The sequence below is a fragment of the Haliotis cracherodii genome, unplaced genomic scaffold (genome assembly GCF_022045235.1).
Source record: "Haliotis cracherodii isolate W230 unplaced genomic scaffold, xgHalCrac1.p SCAF_6, whole genome shotgun sequence".
NCBI classification, from domain to species: Eukaryota; Metazoa; Mollusca; class Gastropoda; order Lepetellida; family Haliotidae; genus Haliotis; species Haliotis cracherodii.
In genome coordinates, this window is record NW_027266319.1 from 4837407 (window position 1) to 4857123 (window position 19717).

Sequence of the window (19717 nt, forward strand, 5' to 3'; positions counted from 1 at the left end):
TTATTTTTTCTTCAAAATTATCAACAGTACACAACTATATAATTTACATCTTAACATTTTTACACAGTATGTACAAAATGAACCCTCACTGTTTACAGAATCGTGCAGTGCCCACGTTACGCTGTGAACATTCACCAACATAAACAACCTCCCATCCCAAACTCCTTTGTCCATTATTCATTTATTGACCCCAAAATAATCTGTACCCATATCAAGCAGGGTAAAAACGATAGGATCGGGTTTCCAACCAATGAAAACAAAGCACAAAAAAGTCTGGAAAAGGTCTTGTAACAATGGAATGATTTTTGTATCGCAATGGCAACCAGAATCACAGATACAGGAGACAGGTGTGAAGAATACATTGCAATAACGAAATAACAAACAGAGCTCCCTGGTACTCTCTCCAAACCAATTCCAGCACTGTGGCATAACTAATAGATGGTACCTTCTATGTACACCATGGTGGCTACTGTCCTATTAACATAAGGCTAAAGACGATTTCAAACAGCTCAAAGCAAAAGGCTGGAAAGATTCATCTCGATAAGGGAGACCAATGCTTAACGTTTTAACCGCTATAAATGTCTGTGTTAATTTGAACACCTGGTGTCATCACTGCTTTTCCATGATCCTTTTAAATTATTTTCACCGTTATTTTGTCGTTTAAGCTCAATGGAATCTGTATCGTCGAAAAATCGAGACGAGTTATTCTCTAGCGTGTTATGTCTTTGAACTTAACGCACAAGTTACCAGATCACTAACTTGAATCAGTTTAGAAGTTGTGAAAGAGCTATCACGCTGAACCATAACAATTTTGTCGGAGCATCTATTTCTGAAAATTAATGATGTCATTTGACCCGAGCTATCACAAACACAACAGCACCTTTCTGAACATCCAATAAATGGACACGGCATCGGCTATAAACGATACTTTATACACAGAAACCCTTTCATTCTGGACTCTTTATGAACAAATGTCCGTATCATCAAAACAAATTATTCGCGGGGCAATGTCCCTACTATACAAGGAGGCGATTCTAACAGTACTCGCTGAGATGCAGGTGCCCGGGTTTACATGGACCCGCGTAACGGTTTTCAATGTTTACTGTTTCACACTTTCGCTTTACCGTTACTAGACGATCAAAGCGACCCGTTAGCATCGCATTAGTCATACATTTACTTCTGTATTGTATTATTTCGTAACGAACTTATGCGAGATGATCGCTCTGAAAGTAAATAATATGGTAGGACTAGGCATGACGTACGATTTACTTGATTATGGTTATAAAAATCTATGTACAATGCACCAAGGGTTGACAAAAACATGTCAAAAAAACATAAATAGGAATTGATCGATAAATGGTGATTATAATAAATAGTCGTACCCTCACTGTAGAAATATCTGAGCAGATAAAATTATCTCTTAAAAATAAACAAAAGTTCTAGGACCTTTGAGCAATTGTGCAGACCTCATAAGAGACAAACAATAAAAAGATATATTGCTAAGACAAATATATTTATCTTCTTGTGCGGCTTAGATGCCACACGAGTGTAAACTGTACGAACAAAATCAGAACAAAGTTGAAAACGAAAGAATAAGACGAGTTTCGCTCAGTTTCAAATGACAATGGCCTATTTTTGAGTTTCGAAATGTCGATGTTTTTGGATTTACTCCAGTTTTAGCAATATTCCACAAATCCCATAGCACATGAGTACATGTGGAACCTGGCCAATGCTCGCCTGAAACTACTCACCCATTAGCCCACAAGCTACACGTTTTCTTTGGCCATTTTACATATAACCGCTACATATTAAGCTTTGATTGAATTATCAAATTGTCCGCACGTGAAATGATAGAAAGATGATTATAAATACATATGTTCAGCCTTAAAAAATAAATCCTACCTTAATCAGATCTGGTATCAATTAATAGCACGATACTTTATTTGGCTTAAAAGTTCATACGCTGGAATAGGTATTAAGCAAGTCGTTGAAAACATAAATCGCGTTCAAGGGACATAACTCGCGCGAGACTAAATATGAGGTTGCACGTCGGGCACAAAGAATACGTAACAAACATTGCTGAAGAAAGGAATATTCAACTAGGAGACAACAGAAATATGGGAATATACTGTCCTACTCTGTGGTTTAAATTTCAATCAACAATTACAGATTATTAAATGTTACCATTTACAATAACGCGCACCTCTAAAGCCAGGGTAGATAGCTCTACGGCGCGTTTTTCGAATTGCTATACTCCTCATGCAACAACGTTTGCATATCACATCAATATTGTCGACAAGACTCTTTATACAAATTACCTGATTAAGTAGTTTGAAGACGTAACTTTACTGAATTACATTTGTTTTATTTTTCAACAATTAACAGCACTAGTGAGTGAGTTGGCTTTAACGCCTCTTTTAACAGTATTACAGTTGTATCACGGCGTGTCAGCTTAATGTTGGAGGAAAGCCCGAAGTGATGCCGGTCTCCGACGGTTACCACTTCGGTGAAACCCACGAGCACGGGTATGGTGCTGACAAACCTAGAAACATAATTGGGACAATCCTAGGTTTCTGGCGGGCCCAAGGGACGCAACTCTGCACAGCGAATGGCGGCGCCTTAGACGACTGGGCCACCCGTGCACCCTAACAGCACTAGATTAAACCCTTTTGTCGTGATGGTACCGTTATCATTGCAGGCGTGATGTGGCGCGTGGATACTAAAACAACATACACGCGTATATGTTTGTGTTTAAAGTATTCCGTTAGCCCACTGTAGCACTCATGATATAATCAATATACCTGTTTATATCTGCCTGAACATAATGCACGTGTCCAAAAGTTCGTATATCAAAATATTAAATTAAAATATCAATGGTCTCTCTGTGATCGTGTGATTTTTAGCATGCTCATTAAAATCAGACCTTAGTCATCGCTACCGCTGAACAAAGATCGGAAGACATCCAATTAGGGGTCACGTCGAACGACCTTTCATCCGACCAATCAGAGCGTCGCTTAGCAGATCATGAAAGTGACAGTCGGAATGTGATTTCTAATCATACAACCTCGAAAACTTTAACACGGGGTATTCCGAACGAAAGTTACGGGTTGAACGTCTGAATCCATACAATCTAGACCATCTATTATCCATTCGAGAATGTTCTTTTGTTTAGGTTTCAAATTTGTAATGGAGAATTTGTCAAGATATGTTTCGAAGCGTAGTAGCCAATTTGAAATTAGTGCCGTAAAGCTCGAGAAAGGTGCCTTCTGATTGGTCAATTCATTGGTCGGTCAAAGTTCGCGCAAGGTCGATCTGACGTGACCCTGATTGGGTTGTCTTTGTTTAGCGGTAGCGAGAACTAAGAACTGATTTTAATGAGATTGGATTTTAAGGTATATGGTTAATGAATTTTTTTTTAAATTGAAAAGAAAAATATAATAAAGTTGCGACAGGTGCGTAAAGGCGATGTCTTTAAATGATGGTCTTACTTTCAAATTTGACTAGGTCCACCACGTGTTCCTTTGAACTCAAGTCCAAGAGTTACTTCCCCTTTCATATAAATCTGTGGCTATTTTAAGAATTATTATGACCAAGCACCAAACCTTCGTCTCTTGACACCGCACAAATGCAACTCTGTTTATGTGTTTGGTCCTGTATACGTCATCGAAATATGGGCATGACGTCACACATGTTTCGGTAAACGTCACTTCCTTATTAGTGTCACAAAAACATGGCGTCCATCGACCTTGATTTTCCGTGTATCCTTCTCATGGCAGTGTTCCTATTCATCTGTCGAGGGGAGCGGACTGGGGGCTCCACCCTCGGATCCTGGTTCTCCTTGAAGGAATTCTGGCGACTCGTCTCCCGCTCGCTATATTTTTCCTTTGCTTCGCGGATTTGAGCAAGCCACGTGGACTGCAAATAAAACAGAACATACATCATAAGCATTTGAAGTGATTAGAAAAAAACACCCATTCTATTCTGCCAACTCAAATTTTGAGATATATATACTGCCCGAAAAAGAAAGTATACACTTGAAAATTAGATTTGGTCAAAATATTACAAACGTTATCAAAACGTTACTAGGCTGAAAACTCAACGAAACACTGAAGGTATAAAAAACAAACATTTATTGATAACCGAATCAAATACACCACCATCGAATAACCATTTCTTGTTTGTTTCTTTTTAAAAACATGTTTTAGATCCATTAAGTAACGATTTCTTTTATTACTCAGAGAGAATGGGAACCGCCTCTGCAGTCGAGTGGATAGAGCGTCAGCCCGGTGAGCGGAAGGTCGGTGGATCGATACTAAAAGACGTGTAAGATGGTACTTGTTGTTACCCTGCCCAGTGCTCGGCATTAACGGGCTAAAACAAGGACTGGTCGTTTCGCAGTCAGTATACTGTGTCTGAGTGGATATTCATGTTAAACTGCGGCATGGTATCTCAGGGGGCTAACACTATAAATCGGCATTAGTCCGGACTAGTACAAGCAGACACACACACGTGCACATCGCTATACAAGTGCAATAATCTTGGACGCGACGTTAAACCCCATTTCACTCGCCTCACAAAATGACCGAGTTTCACACAACGCTAATTATATCTAATTGGGCATAGTCCTCATTTTTTGCACATGAAGGAGTCATTGTCCCAGTTACCGGTCTCTTCAGTCATGTGGGGAAGTCTTTTAACTAGACATATAACCTTTCTTCATCATGTGAAATCTTCGAATAACCCTCATCAATACTCTATGAGCAAAAATAGTGTATCTCGTCAAATGTTAGACAATGTTTCGGGGATTGCTAGGCAGGGAAATACTTTTTGATCAGAAAAAAATATGCTTCTGGCACGTGTTTTAAACATTAACAGCAAATGTCAAATCATAATTACATTAGGCACAAGAAAAGAGAAGTCTGATCTAGATTTTCTACCAGTAAGTATGCGATAAGTACAATTACGTCGACGAAATGGTCATGCAGCACACGCAGCAAAGAGGTTAACACTCATGTAGTATGGCGACTTTTGTGTTTTTTTTCAAACTGCACCGACGATGTTGAAGGCTGATAACGACTTCACGAGCAACCCTCGCACCCGTGTCAGGAGGAGGATCCTACTCACAGCACCGGAATTTGTATATCCCCCTCTTTTACGGGTAATGTTTCTAACACGCTGTCGCTACGGGAGTGTAAAGTGCCAGTCAAACATACACCGGAACGAAAGTTCCTTTCATAGCTCCGCCGAAGCGCTATTAACTACTTTAATTTCACTATACTGATCATACATGTGTTACCTAACGATTCATGAACCCTTCGTGAATAGTTTTTCCTTCGACAGTGAGAATATGTTTGCATCAAGAAACATTGATTGAAATTACACACGTCCAAACAGCTCCCATGAAAAATGGCATTTTTAGTTGATTTATCTGAACTGTTGTTGCTGGTTGTGAAAGCAATACTGTTCTAGATTTCAGTGAAATAGATATTCTATTTTAGCTTTCTGGTTGTAAACAGTAGGTATGTAGATACTTGTACCGAAATTACTTGCACGTGTTTTGATGGCACCTTGGCGTCAAATGATGTGTATTGTGCTAAGATCGTGTCAGCCCTTTCTTCTGTTTGTCGGTAAATCACATTCGTGACCAACTCGAATTGTTCCGGGACTGGCCGAATAGCGACTCTCCCCTCTCGCTGCCATATTAGCGACTTGGTTCCGTCTAAGCGCAAACGGGCATAGCTAAAAGAATTGTCTACTCGTTGTGTAATGATTCACGTATATTTTCCCCATGTATCGAAAATATTCCAGATGATATTGAAAACACATCGGGACTTACAGTAGCATACAGTATGTTTGAACATATTTAACTGTACCTTGGGTAAATATTAAGTGCAAGACATATATAAAATAACAAATTATCCCTGACGGATTCTTTGAACGAAGTACTTGAAGTCATACGTGAATGCTGATTGGTTTGTCGTATTTTCGCACATAACATTCATCAATTGGGAGGGCGGGTCTTCTCGGAGGTGACGGAAAGGGGCGAGTGGTGACGAATGGATAAATCAGTGCGATTTCTGACACCAGCGGTTACCTACCTTAGATGCCTCACAAGAGGCTTGTAGTGTGTAGACGCCGATGATTTGTTGAAAGCGGCTGAACTGAACCAGTACGAAAATATTCTTTAAGCCACAGGCTGAAAACACAAAGGTTGATGGTACAAGTTGTGTGAATGACTGAGTTGGATTTAACGCCGATTAATAAGCGCTCATCTGACGAACGGCTTTGGTAAGGGACCGGTCATTTATTACAGGGGTGCCTTGGGCGGCTCAGAGGGTTTTGCGACAATGTACTGAAAATAATGACGCTACAATAATGCTTGTCATTTTTATTTCAAGCCCCTCCCAATTTTCTTTCTCAAAAAGATAAAATGCAAAAGTACTTTATGTTTCATTATTAAATGTCAATATTTCTTCATGACCCTACAGAAATATGTATATTAATATTTTATGAGCCTCCCCCAGAGTTCGTCATATTTTATCGTGACTCTTCTCTGATACCCTTTGACCTCTATAATAAATTACCAGTCCCTAACATTAAAAAATGACAGACCCCTAACATATAATCCATGACCGATCACTAACACATAAAAAATGACCGGTTTCTAACATATAAAAAATGACCGGTCCATAACATTTAAAAATGACCGGTCCCTAAAATATAATCCATGACCGGTCCCTAACATATAACAAATGACCGGTGCCTAACATATAACAAATGACCGGTCCCTAACATATAATAAATGGCCGGTCCCTTACAAGGCAGTACAATGTTTACTTCGTTAAGTTGTTTGTTTAGCGAACTACCTTCTACAAAGGAGTTGGACATGTCCGGGGCCCACTAGCACAAAGTGATCTTCGCGCTAAGATGATCTTAACTCCCATACTTTAACCCAGGCTTACAGTAGTCTTAGCGCTAAGATCGTTTTGTGCAAGTGGGCCCAGAAAGGTAACTCAATTGATTGACATTTGAAACATGGTACAGTTTCTTAAGATTCATCAGAATTTACAGTAGTAGAAATTAGTAGTAGTACTTGTAGTAGTAGTAGTATATTTTGTTTGCTTGTTGTTTAACGCCGCATTCAGCAATATTCTATCTATATGACGGCGGTCTGTAAATAATCGAGTCTGGACCAGACAATCCAGTGATTGACATCATGCGCATCGACCCACACAATTGGGATATGATGACATGCATCAACCAAGTCAGCGAGCCTGACCACCCGATCCCGTTAGTCGCCTCTTACGACAAACATAGTCGCCTGTTACAGCAAGCATGGGTTGCTGAAGACCTATTCTACCCCGGAAATTCACGGGTCAGTATAGAAGTAGTAGTAGGGGTAGTAGTAGGGGTAGTAGTAGGGGTAGTAGTAGTAGTCGTGGTATTAGTAGCAGTAAAGTTGTAACATTCATAATTACATTTGTAGTAGTAGCAGTAGTAGTAGTAGCAATAGCAGTGTTAGTAGTAGTCGTGGTTGTAGTAGTAATAGTAGTAGTAGATGTCGTGGTAGTAGTAGTTGTGGTAGTAGTTGTAGTAGTCGTCGTTGTAGTGTTGTATTATTCATATGTACAGTAGTAGTAGTAGTAGTAGTAGTGGAAGTAGTAGTAGTAGTAGTAGTAGTAGCAGTAGTAGTAGTAGTAGTAGTAGTAGTAGTAGCAGTAGTAGTAGTAGCAATAGCAGTGTTAGTAGTAGTCGTGGTTGTAGTAGTAATAGTAGTAGTAGATGTCGTGGTAGTAGTAGTTGTGGTAGTAGTTGTAGTAGTCGTCGTTGTAGTGTTGTATTATTCATATGTACAGTAGTAGTAGTAGTAGTAGTAGTGGAAGTAGTAGTAGTAGTAGTAGTAGTAGCAGTAGTAGTAGTAGTGGAAGTAGTAGTATTCAGAACACGAAACCCACCAGCAGCATCAACGGAAGTGACGTCATGAATGTTGAATCTGTCTAAGGCGATTGGTTGTCTGTACACGGTGTATGTGCATCTGTCTGTCTGACTGCTAGATGGCGACTTGGTGCTCACCTCGTTCACAGACTGTTTCTGAAATGTAAGAAAATGGTCTATCACTGAACAACAGGATACACAGCAGCACTTGAAGTTATATTTCACGTGCAATCAATCACATGTTAGGTATCACGCTAGCACACCCAGCCCTCTAAGATACGTAGAGTATATCAAAGAGTTATGAGTGAGTGAGTATGGTTTTACGCCGCTTTAAGCAATATTCCAGCAATATCACGGCGGGGAACACCACAAATGGGCTTCACACATTGTACCCATGTCGGGAATCAAACCCGGATCTTCGGCGTGACGAGCGAACGCTTTAACCACTAGGCTACCCGACCGCCCCCCAAAGAGTTATGAACAGAATACTCTGTCCATTCCCATTGACTTAAGTCAAGCCACCCTGATTGTATCACATTGCCTCATAAAATGACTTACATTATCTTCAACCTGTACTGACATTTCATTTAAGTTCCGGTACACAAGAAATATTTGCATCCTTCATCTACTGACGTGACCTACATTATCTGAACCAAAGTTGTTCGTTTACTGAGTGGCAGGGATTCAAACATCCCTGGTCACCATGACATATTGTATTTCTATAACTCTGTCAACTTTTGCTGTGACATCTCCAACGGATTTTATTCCAAATACGATTTGTAGTTCGATCAACTTAAAGTTGCGGTAAAAACTTAAATATTTCTTTTGACCTGTTTATCTATTTTCACTTAAACGTCAACAACTGACGTTAAAATATTTGATCTGAAAGAGAAGCATATATCTTTTCAACTGACACAAAAACGATATAGCACTGTATGTACTTGAGTTACAAATGGTAATGTTTGAAGTGTGTGTTACAACGTTCATATTACCATATGGAACTTTATACAGCTGTCATTTTATTGCCGATGTGACCTAAAAACTCACTTACTCACTTCAAAACTTTAAAAGTACATTTATATAGCGCGTTCATGTAGAATAGACTTAAGAAGCTAGGAGCGGTGTAAGCCATACTCAACTCTCGGCTCCTTTGTAAGGATACAACACTATCGGGCGGTTAAACTCGCGAATCATGTTTGTTTGTTTGTTGTTTAACGCCGCACTCAATATTCCAGCTATATGACTTGGTCTGTAAATAATCAAGTCTGGACCAGACAATCCAGTGATTGACATCATGAGCATCGATCCACGCAATTAGGATACGATGACATGCATCAACCAGGTCAGCGAGTCTGACCACCGATCCCGTTAGTCGCCTCTTTACGACAAGTATAGTCGCCTTTTACGTCAAGCATGGGTTGCTGAAGACCTATTCTACCCCTAGGATAGAATGATGAGGTCAGGTGAAATGGGGTTTAACGTCGCGTCAAAGATTATTGCTAATATATAAAGACGTGCATGTACATTTGAAACCTTTACTAAAGCTTTGAATGTTGTAACCCTGATGAAACAAGTTTTGGGCAAGACTTTTAAGTAACGTCAACGAGTTCAACCTAGCTGGGTCGTTATTTCAACACTCATTACGCACAGTACTATTTACATGTTTACTTTACATCATACAAAGCAGGGGCGGTCGGGTAGTCTAGTGGTTAAAGGGTTTGCCCGTCACGCCGAAGACCCGGGTTCGATTCCCGACATGGGTACATTGTGTGAAGCCCATTTCTGGTGTCCCCTGTCGTGATATTGCTGGAATATTGCTAAAAGCGGCGTAAAACCACACTCACTCATACAAAGCAAACGCTAGTAATGTGGATCTGTGGAAATCCTACTTAAGTACACAAGACTGACCAAATTACTTTCAGATTAGCTTTGGATGAGGCGATCACAAGGCGTGCACCATCACTCAAAACACTCCCGCAGGTGTACTGTACAGCTTACGGTAACCCGATTGTGTCAGGTGTGTTTATTAAGGAGCCTTCAGGCAGGCTAATGTTATGATAGTTTTCTATTTTTAAAAATCCCACGCAGCATCCAATAAACAAATAAACCCATGACTCAATGCCATCACATTCTTTTATGTATTCATCAGTCTTAACCTGAGGCCATTGACCGTATATGAGTTAAACATATTGCATTTTGCTGCCGATATGTCCATTAAATGATTATTCTTTGTACTGATGACAACTTACATGACCGTTTATCAAATGAAAGTAAATAGATTCATATTTATTAACTCTGACATTACCTTACAACAGAAACAAGTATAATTTTTACGAATTATGATAAATTGTTGAGTATATTCAGCGGTTTGTCCTACAACGGGGGGTCAGGCTACTGCTCATCCACCTCCACGGGATCGGAGGCCGATTGGATTGTCTCCCATGGAGCCTTCCGCCCATGACACTAATAATTAAAGACTTATAGAACACCCCTGTCTCATTCCGGGCGTATTTTACAGCAACAGGAAGTAAGCCAGTCGCGCTGAGGTACTAATCGAATATTTGCAAGCGATATGTATTTGAAAATTTCTTTGACAGTAATGCGAGAGTTATATCCGCGTGTGTCAGTGCAAATGAGCTATTAGACTTTCGGATTACGAGTTGTTGCGTTTGGTGGTCTGGGCGAATATCCCACACTGACATATGCCAGTGAAGCACATGTTTGTTGCAGGCTAACGTACTTCAAGAATCACAAGTCAAGACGTTATGTTAACTCTGATTTAAAAGGTGATATTTTGAATTAATTGAAACACTGAATACCACAAATAAGGTATTCGTCAATGGTTGGGCTATTCTCGCTTCTTTCATATGTTTATATACTTCTCTTGTGAATGAATTAATACTTTCTGTTTTTTTACACAATTTATGTGTGCATTAGACGTACTGCCAAACGTATATGTACCTTTCTTGGGCTTTTTTTCATCTTGGTTATCAGCAAAATGTCATCAAAAACAAATATATGCACCTCTACAGACTTGGTCGTTTCTGAAACAAAAAGGGCGTTGAATGAGAGTACATAGGCATCATCTGACAAACAATGTCATTGCTGAGACTTTAAGACCATTTCACATTGCGTATGAGTGAGTGAGTGAGTTGGGTTTAACGCCGCTTTTAACAGTATTTCAGTTATATCGCGGTGTGTCAGCTTAATGTGGGAGGAAAGCCCGAAGTGATGCAGGTCTCAGACGTTTACCACTTCGGTGAAACCCACGAGCACGGGTATGGTGCTGACAAACCTAGAAACATAATCGGGGCGAACCGGGAATCGAACCCACAATCATAGGTTTCTGGCGTGCCCCAGAGACGCAACTCTGCACAGCGAATCGCGGCGCCTTAGGCGACAGTACCACCTGTGCCCCCCATTGCGTATGAAACAATGGCTAGAATACTTGTAGTCACGCGCCACTCTAAAAAGCAGATATCATAATGTTATACATGATAGGAAACTATTTTAAATAATTAACTGTTACTATACACTATACTTTACACTTATTTTAATGCGGGGCGGTCGGGTAGCCTAGTAGTTAAAGCGTTCGAAGACCCGGGTTCGATTCCCGACATGGGTACAATGTGTGAAGCCCATTTCTGGTGTTCCCCGCCGTGATATTGCTGGAATATTGCTAAAGGCGGCGTAAAACCATACTCACTCACTCACTATTGTTAATGCAAATTGTGTGAGCGGTGTCTGCTAGCCTACCGGTAGGGCAAGACATGCTTATCCTTTTCGCGAGCACCTGGTGTCATCACTGATTTTCAGTCACACATTCGTATAATTTTCACACTATTTTGCCTTTTACGCCCAATGATATCTTTTTCGGTGGAAAATCGAGACTGGTTATTCTCTGTCATTGACGTTGTATATTACCTTGATGACACCCACGAGCGTGAAAGGTGGGGTGAGCTAATTTGGTTTTAACGCCGCTTTGATCATTGCCTCGGTTATATAATGGCGTGTTAGCTTGACGTGAGAGGACATCCCAAAGTGATGCAGGTCTTAGACGTTTAACGCTTCCGTAAAACCCACGAGCACGGTCTGGTGCCGACAAACCAAGGATTACAAACGGGGTGCTTATTGGTCGAAATCCCAGATCATAGGATTCTTACACGCCTCACCCTGCCTTTAACGTCTTGGCCACCCGTGCTTCTTTTATGAGCGAGTGAGTGAGTATGGCTTTACGCCGCTTTTAGCAATATTCCAGCAATATCACGGCGGGCGACACCAGAAATGGGCTTCACACATTGTACCCATGTCAGGAATCGAACCCGGGTCTTCGTCGTGACGAGCGAACGCTTTAACCACTAGGCTACCCGACCGCCCCTGCTCCTTTTATGAACGAGTGAGTGAGTTTGGTTTAACGCCGCTTTAACAATATTCCAGTTATATCACGGCGTGTCAGTTAATGTGTGAGGAAAGCCTGAAGTAATGCAGGTCTTAGACATTTACACCTTCTGTGAAACCTACGAGCATGCGTATAGTGCTGACAAACATATAAACATAATCGTGGCGAACCGGGATTCGAACCCACAATCACAGGTTTGAGACGTGCCCAAGGGACGCAACTCTGCACAGCGGAATGCGGCGCCTTAGTCGAGCCCCTGAAAGAATGTCGATTCGTATAGATATTATAAAGATGGTTTGCGTACCAATCAGCGCCAGCTGGCCTTCATACATGAGCTGTCTCTTCGTGCAAGCGAGAAGCTTCTCACACGGCTGCTTGCCCAACGTAGCCTTTAAGCACTGAAACAAACAAACCATCAAATGTTAAATAAATGTGTAAACTTATTATTTGTTAGTGGTATGCACATTCCTTGACTTTTTCATTATCCCCCTTTGTATAATTTTACACAAGTTCCTCACAGCGATAGTCCGTTCACGGAGCCCTCTATACTATCACTGCCACCAGTCAATGCTCCCCACTGTGCATGGCAATAACTATGCATGGAGTTGAACTCGCATCGACTTACAGTTATGTTTACAAACAAGTGATGGCTGCCGCGACGCCGAATACAGTTACCCCTGCTAAATTATGTTCTTTGTTGTCAGTTAACTTTGAATTATATTTCATTGCAACTATCATGTAATTGGTATGGTAAGAATTAAGGGGAAGGTGGGTGATTTTCTGTTAGTCTGCAATATCGAACCAATCTGATTGAACAAAGAAAAACGTAAATTAATCCGAGAAATCTGATCAGTCATAAACCAAAATTTGCTATGATGGCATTCCTAAAGACATAAACAGAAAGTAAAACGTGACTTCATTTGGGGCTATATGGCAAATGCAGGAGGCTTGTAATGGCCGCTTACACACTGGCCGCAGCGACGTTACCGACAATGAGTTAGTGAGTATGGTATAACGCCGCTTTTAGCAATATTCCAGCAATATCACGGCTTCACACATTGTATCCATGTCGGGAATCGAACCCGGGTCTTCGGCGTGACGAGCGAACGCTTTAACCACTGGGCTACCTGGCCGCCCCCGTTACTGACAGTGCAACCAAGGTGTCACGCGCTGGGAAGGAGCTTGGTTTTTATATGTCAGTGCATCAGGTTGTGTTTTTGCGAGTATCCATATGCAGGCACCCCTCCACACACGGACACACGGAGACACACACAGACAAAATGAGACACAGACATATTGGGATACGATGACATGCATCAACCAAGTCAACGATCTTGACCACCCGATCCCGTTAGTCGCCTCTTACAACAAGCATAGTCGCCTTTTACGGCAAGCGTGGGTTGCTGAAGACCTTAACAGCGGAAACGGGAGCGACGCGTGTGGTGCCATTAACTCTCAGTGTTCTAACGTTATAATTATAAAAAAAAGTTTAAAAAATGTTATCTCCTAAATAACACAGCATAGGTTTTAACAGTAAGCGAACCATTAAGTCTTCTGAAAGAAACTAGAGACATACAACACAAACAATAATCCCTTACTGTAAACACGGTACTTAATCTACAAGTAGCTCAACAAAAATCTGATAGTTTGAAGGTTAATATATCCAAAAGGTCATGTTTTCAACAGCAGATATAGGGGGCGTCGTCTTTGTTAACATAAACAATAAATAACAAATAACCATTTTATTTGACTGGCACCGGAAAACGGTTCTAGGTATATATCTCAATAATGTATTTTCAAACACTACAGGCAATAAACTTTCAGCATTTAGTGTGCATCATTATACATCCTCCATATGTGTGAATCCCGTGGGATGATGGAGATCAACGCAGAAGATGCAGGAACAGTCGTGTGTCATAAACAAACTGGCTTCAGGCGGTGTTGTATGCAAGCAGCGCATGCAGACGCTGATGTGTTTGTACTGTGCCTCTGTATTTTCCTTCCTGATCTATTGATCGAGGGGGGCGAAGTGGTGGCCCAGTCGTGTAAGGCGCTGCGATTCGCTGTGCAGAGTTGCGTCCCTTGGGCACGCCATAAACCTATGATTGTGGGTTCGAATCCCGGTTCGCCCCGATTATGTTTCTAGGTTTGTCAGCACCATACCCGTGCTCGTGGGTTTCACCGAAGTGGTAAACGTCTGAGACCTGCATCACTTCGGGCTTTCCTCCCACATCAAGCTGACACGCCGCGATATAACTGGAATACTGTTAAAAGCGGCGTTAAACCCAACTCACTCACTATTGATGGAGGACTCACAAAGGAAACTTTATGGCAGATAATGGTACATCACGTTGAATGTCTTAAAGTTAACACAGCTTTTGTGTGGCACAAGAAACATGATGTGACTGAGTGAGTTGGGTTTAACGCCGCTTTGAACAGCATTCCAGTTATATCGCGGCGTGTCAGCTTAATGTTGGAGGAAAGCCAGAAGTGATGCAGGTCTTAAACGTTTACCCCTTTGGTGAAACCTGCGAACACGGGTATGGCGCTGGAAACGTTGTAACATAATCGGGGAGAGCTGGGATTCGAACCCACGATCATAGGATTCTGGAAAACCCAAGGGACGCAAATCTGCACAACGAATTGCGGCGCCTTAGGCGACATGCCCACAGGTTGTTAGTGTATTGGGTACATGCTCCATACATAAATATGTCTCGGTACACAATTTACAGGATGTGGCTTTCTGAACTTGCATTAGACTATAATAAAAACAATAGCTGCGCATGCATTAATATCACATTAATACCGTTCTCTGATACAATAGATCATGTTCGGTTTTCAGACCTTGTTCGATATGCGCTGAATGCGTTTATTTTATTCATTAGACGTCTCGTTTATTGTTTCTCTATACGATAGTCTTATTTTAAGTTATCATTTTAAGAGGAAAATATTCATTCGGTAGCGTGAACAGCTAGTCTAAATATTTTACATTTCTGAAGCTCCGGGTCATTTAAATTCGTAGGTTTTCAGTGCAGTTTTCCCAATAAGGCGGCCATGCCATTTTTGGTGTGGTCAGATGACTTGAGGCAATCCCTGAATTACCATAATTGTAGCAATCGCCCATAATGGCAAACTGATGATGATTTTGTGAATAGCAACCAATCCTCCGGTATATTTGTGACCAAATTACCTCTTTTTGTCCCTTCTATGACGCCTTGAGGAATTGAACCGCGAGCGTCACGTTCGTTAACAGAATTACAAGATTCTCTGCGGACAGGGTCAATATCTCACCAGGTCTAACCGTGCGTGGACAATGGCCAGACATACTCATGTCACTTACTGGACATACCCCCAAGCGTCTGTAGCCATGAACCTGACCACCTCCCCAGGGAAGTGTGTTCCGATCATAGAAACGCAAGGGACTACATGACTAGGCGGAAGAAGTTCCCTCAGACGGTACTTTGCCCCGAGGCCTAGATTAATACACGTGGACGAAGACTGCTAGTTTGTTGTGCCCAAGTATTATTTATGCCCTATTTTCGGCAATATCATTATCGTATTCCGGGGGATAATATGGTCTTGGACATCTCGCTCGTTCTCAAATAGAATATTTATGAAGTTAGGGGAGATTTTATAGGTGACAGAATTACCCCTAATGCACATGAATATGTGACACGATATCATATTTGGATGAAAAATATATTTCTGTAAAGGTCGTTTCCTTATAAATAACACATGTCGGAAAAAGTTTATATATATTCCAATAACATTCCACAACTGCGTGGTAGACCTTGAGATCAAACTGCAAAACACATGAATCTCGCTGTTGTCATCAAAGATGAGGTCATTTTGTAATAAAATCTTGTATCTAATCTACCCATATTGCAATTCTCCCAATCGGGTTAACAAAGAACGCTCATATGCGTAGGCTTGATTGTGGTTGCTATGACAATCTAATTAGGGTTGAAACCCAAATATACAACACTTGTATTAGCCCTGTGTCGGAGTTTTAGTGTAAACGAGGAATAATGCTACAATACTTGTATAAACACACACACAAAACAGAATCGCGTGAGTGGGGGAGAGACAGAAACAATATCCTAAAAAATAACAGAAATATCTCACACACCTTCCCTCCCCCCTCCCCACCACATCTACCATAAGAATATTCAACGGCAGGTCAGTTGTTGTGAAGAGTATCAATCTAGAGGTGAGACGAAATGGAGTCAGAGATTGCACTTATACAGCGTGTGTAAGTGTGTGTGTTCGTGCGTGTGTGCGTCCGCGCGCGCTTGTAATCGTCCGAACTAATGCCGACATTACAGTGCCAGAACACAAACGTACCTTGCCGCAGTTTAACATGAATACCCCACTCAGACACAGTATACTGACTCCGAGCCGACCAGTTTTAGCCCCTTCATGTCGAGCGCCACAACAAGTACCATCTTTTAACGGCTTTTGGAATGACGCGGTTGGGGAACGAACCCCGGACCTCTACCACTACCAGCTCTACCACTACCAGGTATTTATTTCAATAAAACTAAGCGCCGACATTTATGTATAAAAAAACCCATCTTGGTCAATGTATTTTATGTGGCTGACAATTTCATCATTTTTTTCAACAGTCAGAAGCCCAATTATATTTTTTAAAGCATTTTCTGGGACACTTAACGTGTTTGATAAAATCCCAGCACCCACCCCTACAAGAATATCAAATGATCGTTCCCTAACGCCAACGCCAGGGGCCAGAGCCAACGCCAACGTCAACACCAGGTCTCACACGTATGGACTGTGTTCTTACTAAATCATTAATCTCTGAGCTTCTGGTCAACACTATCCATCTGTTCCCCATAGCGTGGAAACATATACAACACACATGAACGACGAGCACCTGTTGGTGGACTGACCTCTGGTATGTAGACCCTGGGGTCAAGGTCGGTGACAGCCGGCCACACCACCAGCTGCTGAATCTCCTGCACGCGCTCATAGTTCCTCACCCACTTCATCTTGTCCTCCAGCTGCTCTGTAACACACAAACATCCAGTCAGCTGCCATGTCACTTCCCCTACTGGTCTTGGGAACATTGGCTCCGACTGATATCTAGACTTGCACAAGTCGCCAAGGCAATAATTATAAGTTTAAATAAGAAGTTCTAGATGATGTAAATAACAAGTTGCCCCTATAAGAGAATGGAGTCCTGTCCACATATATAGACTTGCCTATTAGGAGGATAAAATTACTACACATCCATGGACTTTTCTTTCAGTACGGCCTTGGAGCAAGGCTAACTGATATCGTCACCCGCAACATACTGTGTGCTTTATGTGGTGGGCTTCACCAAAGTGTTAAAGCACGAGACCAGCATCACTTCGGGGTTTCCTCCTTTTGCAATTGTTTCAATATTATGACCAAGAACTTACACGCCAATCATCCAGGGCAATGCATACACAACATTCCTGTGTATAATCTACACGAATAATAAATATTAACTGAGTAAATGATATAATTTTGTCAGCTGAGTAAACGTTAGGAATGTTGTAAGGGACATTTTTTGGTCATGACTTCAGACTCGTTTTGCCTTCGGAGGATGGAGCCGAACATTTTTTTTTCACAATATTTAATTTTCTTAAACCTTAGGCAAAATTATTTATTTAAAAAAAACATATATCAGCACCCACAACCCCCACCCCCCAACACACACACACACCAGATCATCAAACGATCGGTTCCCCCCTATTTTTCAATGTCATTATTCTCATATTTGTTTGCTTTCACGTAACGAGTTCGTGACATCAGCCAGACAGCGAGGTTGAAATCAGAGGATCTCTGTTGTAGATAGGTTTTTGTAACGTGTGTTGATTTACGACGCTCGCTTACCATCAGTTATAATGTAAAACAAGCATTACCACCGCCGCATTGTCACATAGTTTTTCTAAGGGGGATATATTTTAACTTAAACTGTTTTGAACGATACTCCTGCTGGTGAATTTACGTCATGAAGTCGCGGTACAGTCACTCTCCTTTATCAATGCGGTAATGACACCAATTTGCAAATCACGAGAGGATTGTGAATGCTTTGCTATCCGCTTTTGTTTTTTTCCACGACAAACTTATATACACATTTGACTACCAAACAAATATTCATCCACGCAATCGCCTCATGAGAAACCAGACAGGAACTTGATTGGCCATATCTGCATAAGGTCAGGTTATAGTTACAGTTAAGCCCCTTTAATCCGGACGGAATAGATCCCAGTGACATCGTCCGGATTGGATTATTAGTCTCCGGATTATCACAGTTCTAATTTGCTCTTGTCCTAGTGAACGAGTCCTGAGTAAGTACATTTTTATATGTACACGTTCTCGGCATTAATCGTCCAGATTGTGGAGTGTCCAGACTGACGGTGTCCGGACTAACGCGGGCCAAGTGTAGTGATATATATATATTGCGCGCGCGCACGCACGCACACACAAACACATGGCTTTCTAACACACTACCGACCCATATCTGGCTCACAAACCCGCGTTAATAAAAACAGCTTCAGGGTTTCCTTTGTAAGTTTAGGTATCTGTTCACACTTCGCTAGAGTTTTTTGGTGAAGTTGGTAGTAGCAGCTGAGTTGTCACTCGAACCAGACCTGTCATAGTTTTTTTCTCAAGTAATATGGAATACCCTGTGCTGCGATTGTGACAAGCAATTATGCGAACATGAGTGGTTTCCGGTTTTGAAAGTAGTGCAAAAAGTAGAACTGTTATATCTTGTTGAAAACTTAGCATCGTCAATTCTGAATCAAAGCTGCATAGCTGCACATGCCTCCGACTGAACAAAACACATGGTATATTGGGCGAAATCGATTTATCCTGAATACTGACGTTTCTATAACGAGTTGGAACCGTGCTCCATCTGATGGTGGTTCCAGATGACGCGGGGTAGTTCACGTTGGCCATATGCTGAGTGAGTGAGTGAGTGAGTGAGTGTAAGGCCTATAATAGCTGAATCACGATGTGTCACCTTGATGTGGGAGGCAAGTGAGTGAGTGAGTGAGTGAGTTGGTGTTAACGCCGCTTTGTTACCCTTTGCACAATTACAAATAAATATAAATAAGCTATTTCGCTGTGTTTTGGCTGATTTTCGCCGTGTTAAACAAACCCAACATTATTAAACACGTAAAAATATAAATCATGAACGCCAGAGATTAACCAGTCTCGATTATCCGACGAAACAGATTACAACGGGCGTGAAAGGTAAAACAGCCGTGAAAATTGTATGAATGGATCACTGAAAATCAGTGATGACATCAAGTTTTGCGAGAAGGGTAATCATGTCCCGCTCTACCGGTAGCACCCGCCACTCTCACAAATTGCATAAAAAAGTATGTGTTT

At 41.4% G+C, this 19717-nt stretch overlaps 1 protein-coding gene across 3 annotated transcripts in view; it reads right to left on the reverse strand.

Annotated features, from left to right (window-relative positions):
• LOC139445046 (uncharacterized) overlaps nt 1-19717 on the reverse strand; it is a 218368-nt gene continuing 198651 nt past the window's right edge. For all 3 annotated transcript variants that reach the window (XM_071226112.1, XM_071226110.1, XM_071226111.1), the window contains exons 15-20: nt 17242-17357; nt 12639-12732; nt 10897-10979; nt 7956-8091; nt 6099-6196; nt 1-3915 (exon numbers count right to left, since the gene is read on the reverse strand). In XM_071226112.1, the coding sequence (XP_071082213.1) occupies nt 3721-3915; nt 6099-6196; nt 7956-8091; nt 10897-10979; nt 12639-12732; nt 17242-17357 (722 nt within the window). In that variant the 3' untranslated portion in view covers nt 1-3720. The remainder of the gene's footprint in view (nt 3916-6098; nt 6197-7955; nt 8092-10896; nt 10980-12638; nt 12733-17241; nt 17358-19717) is intronic.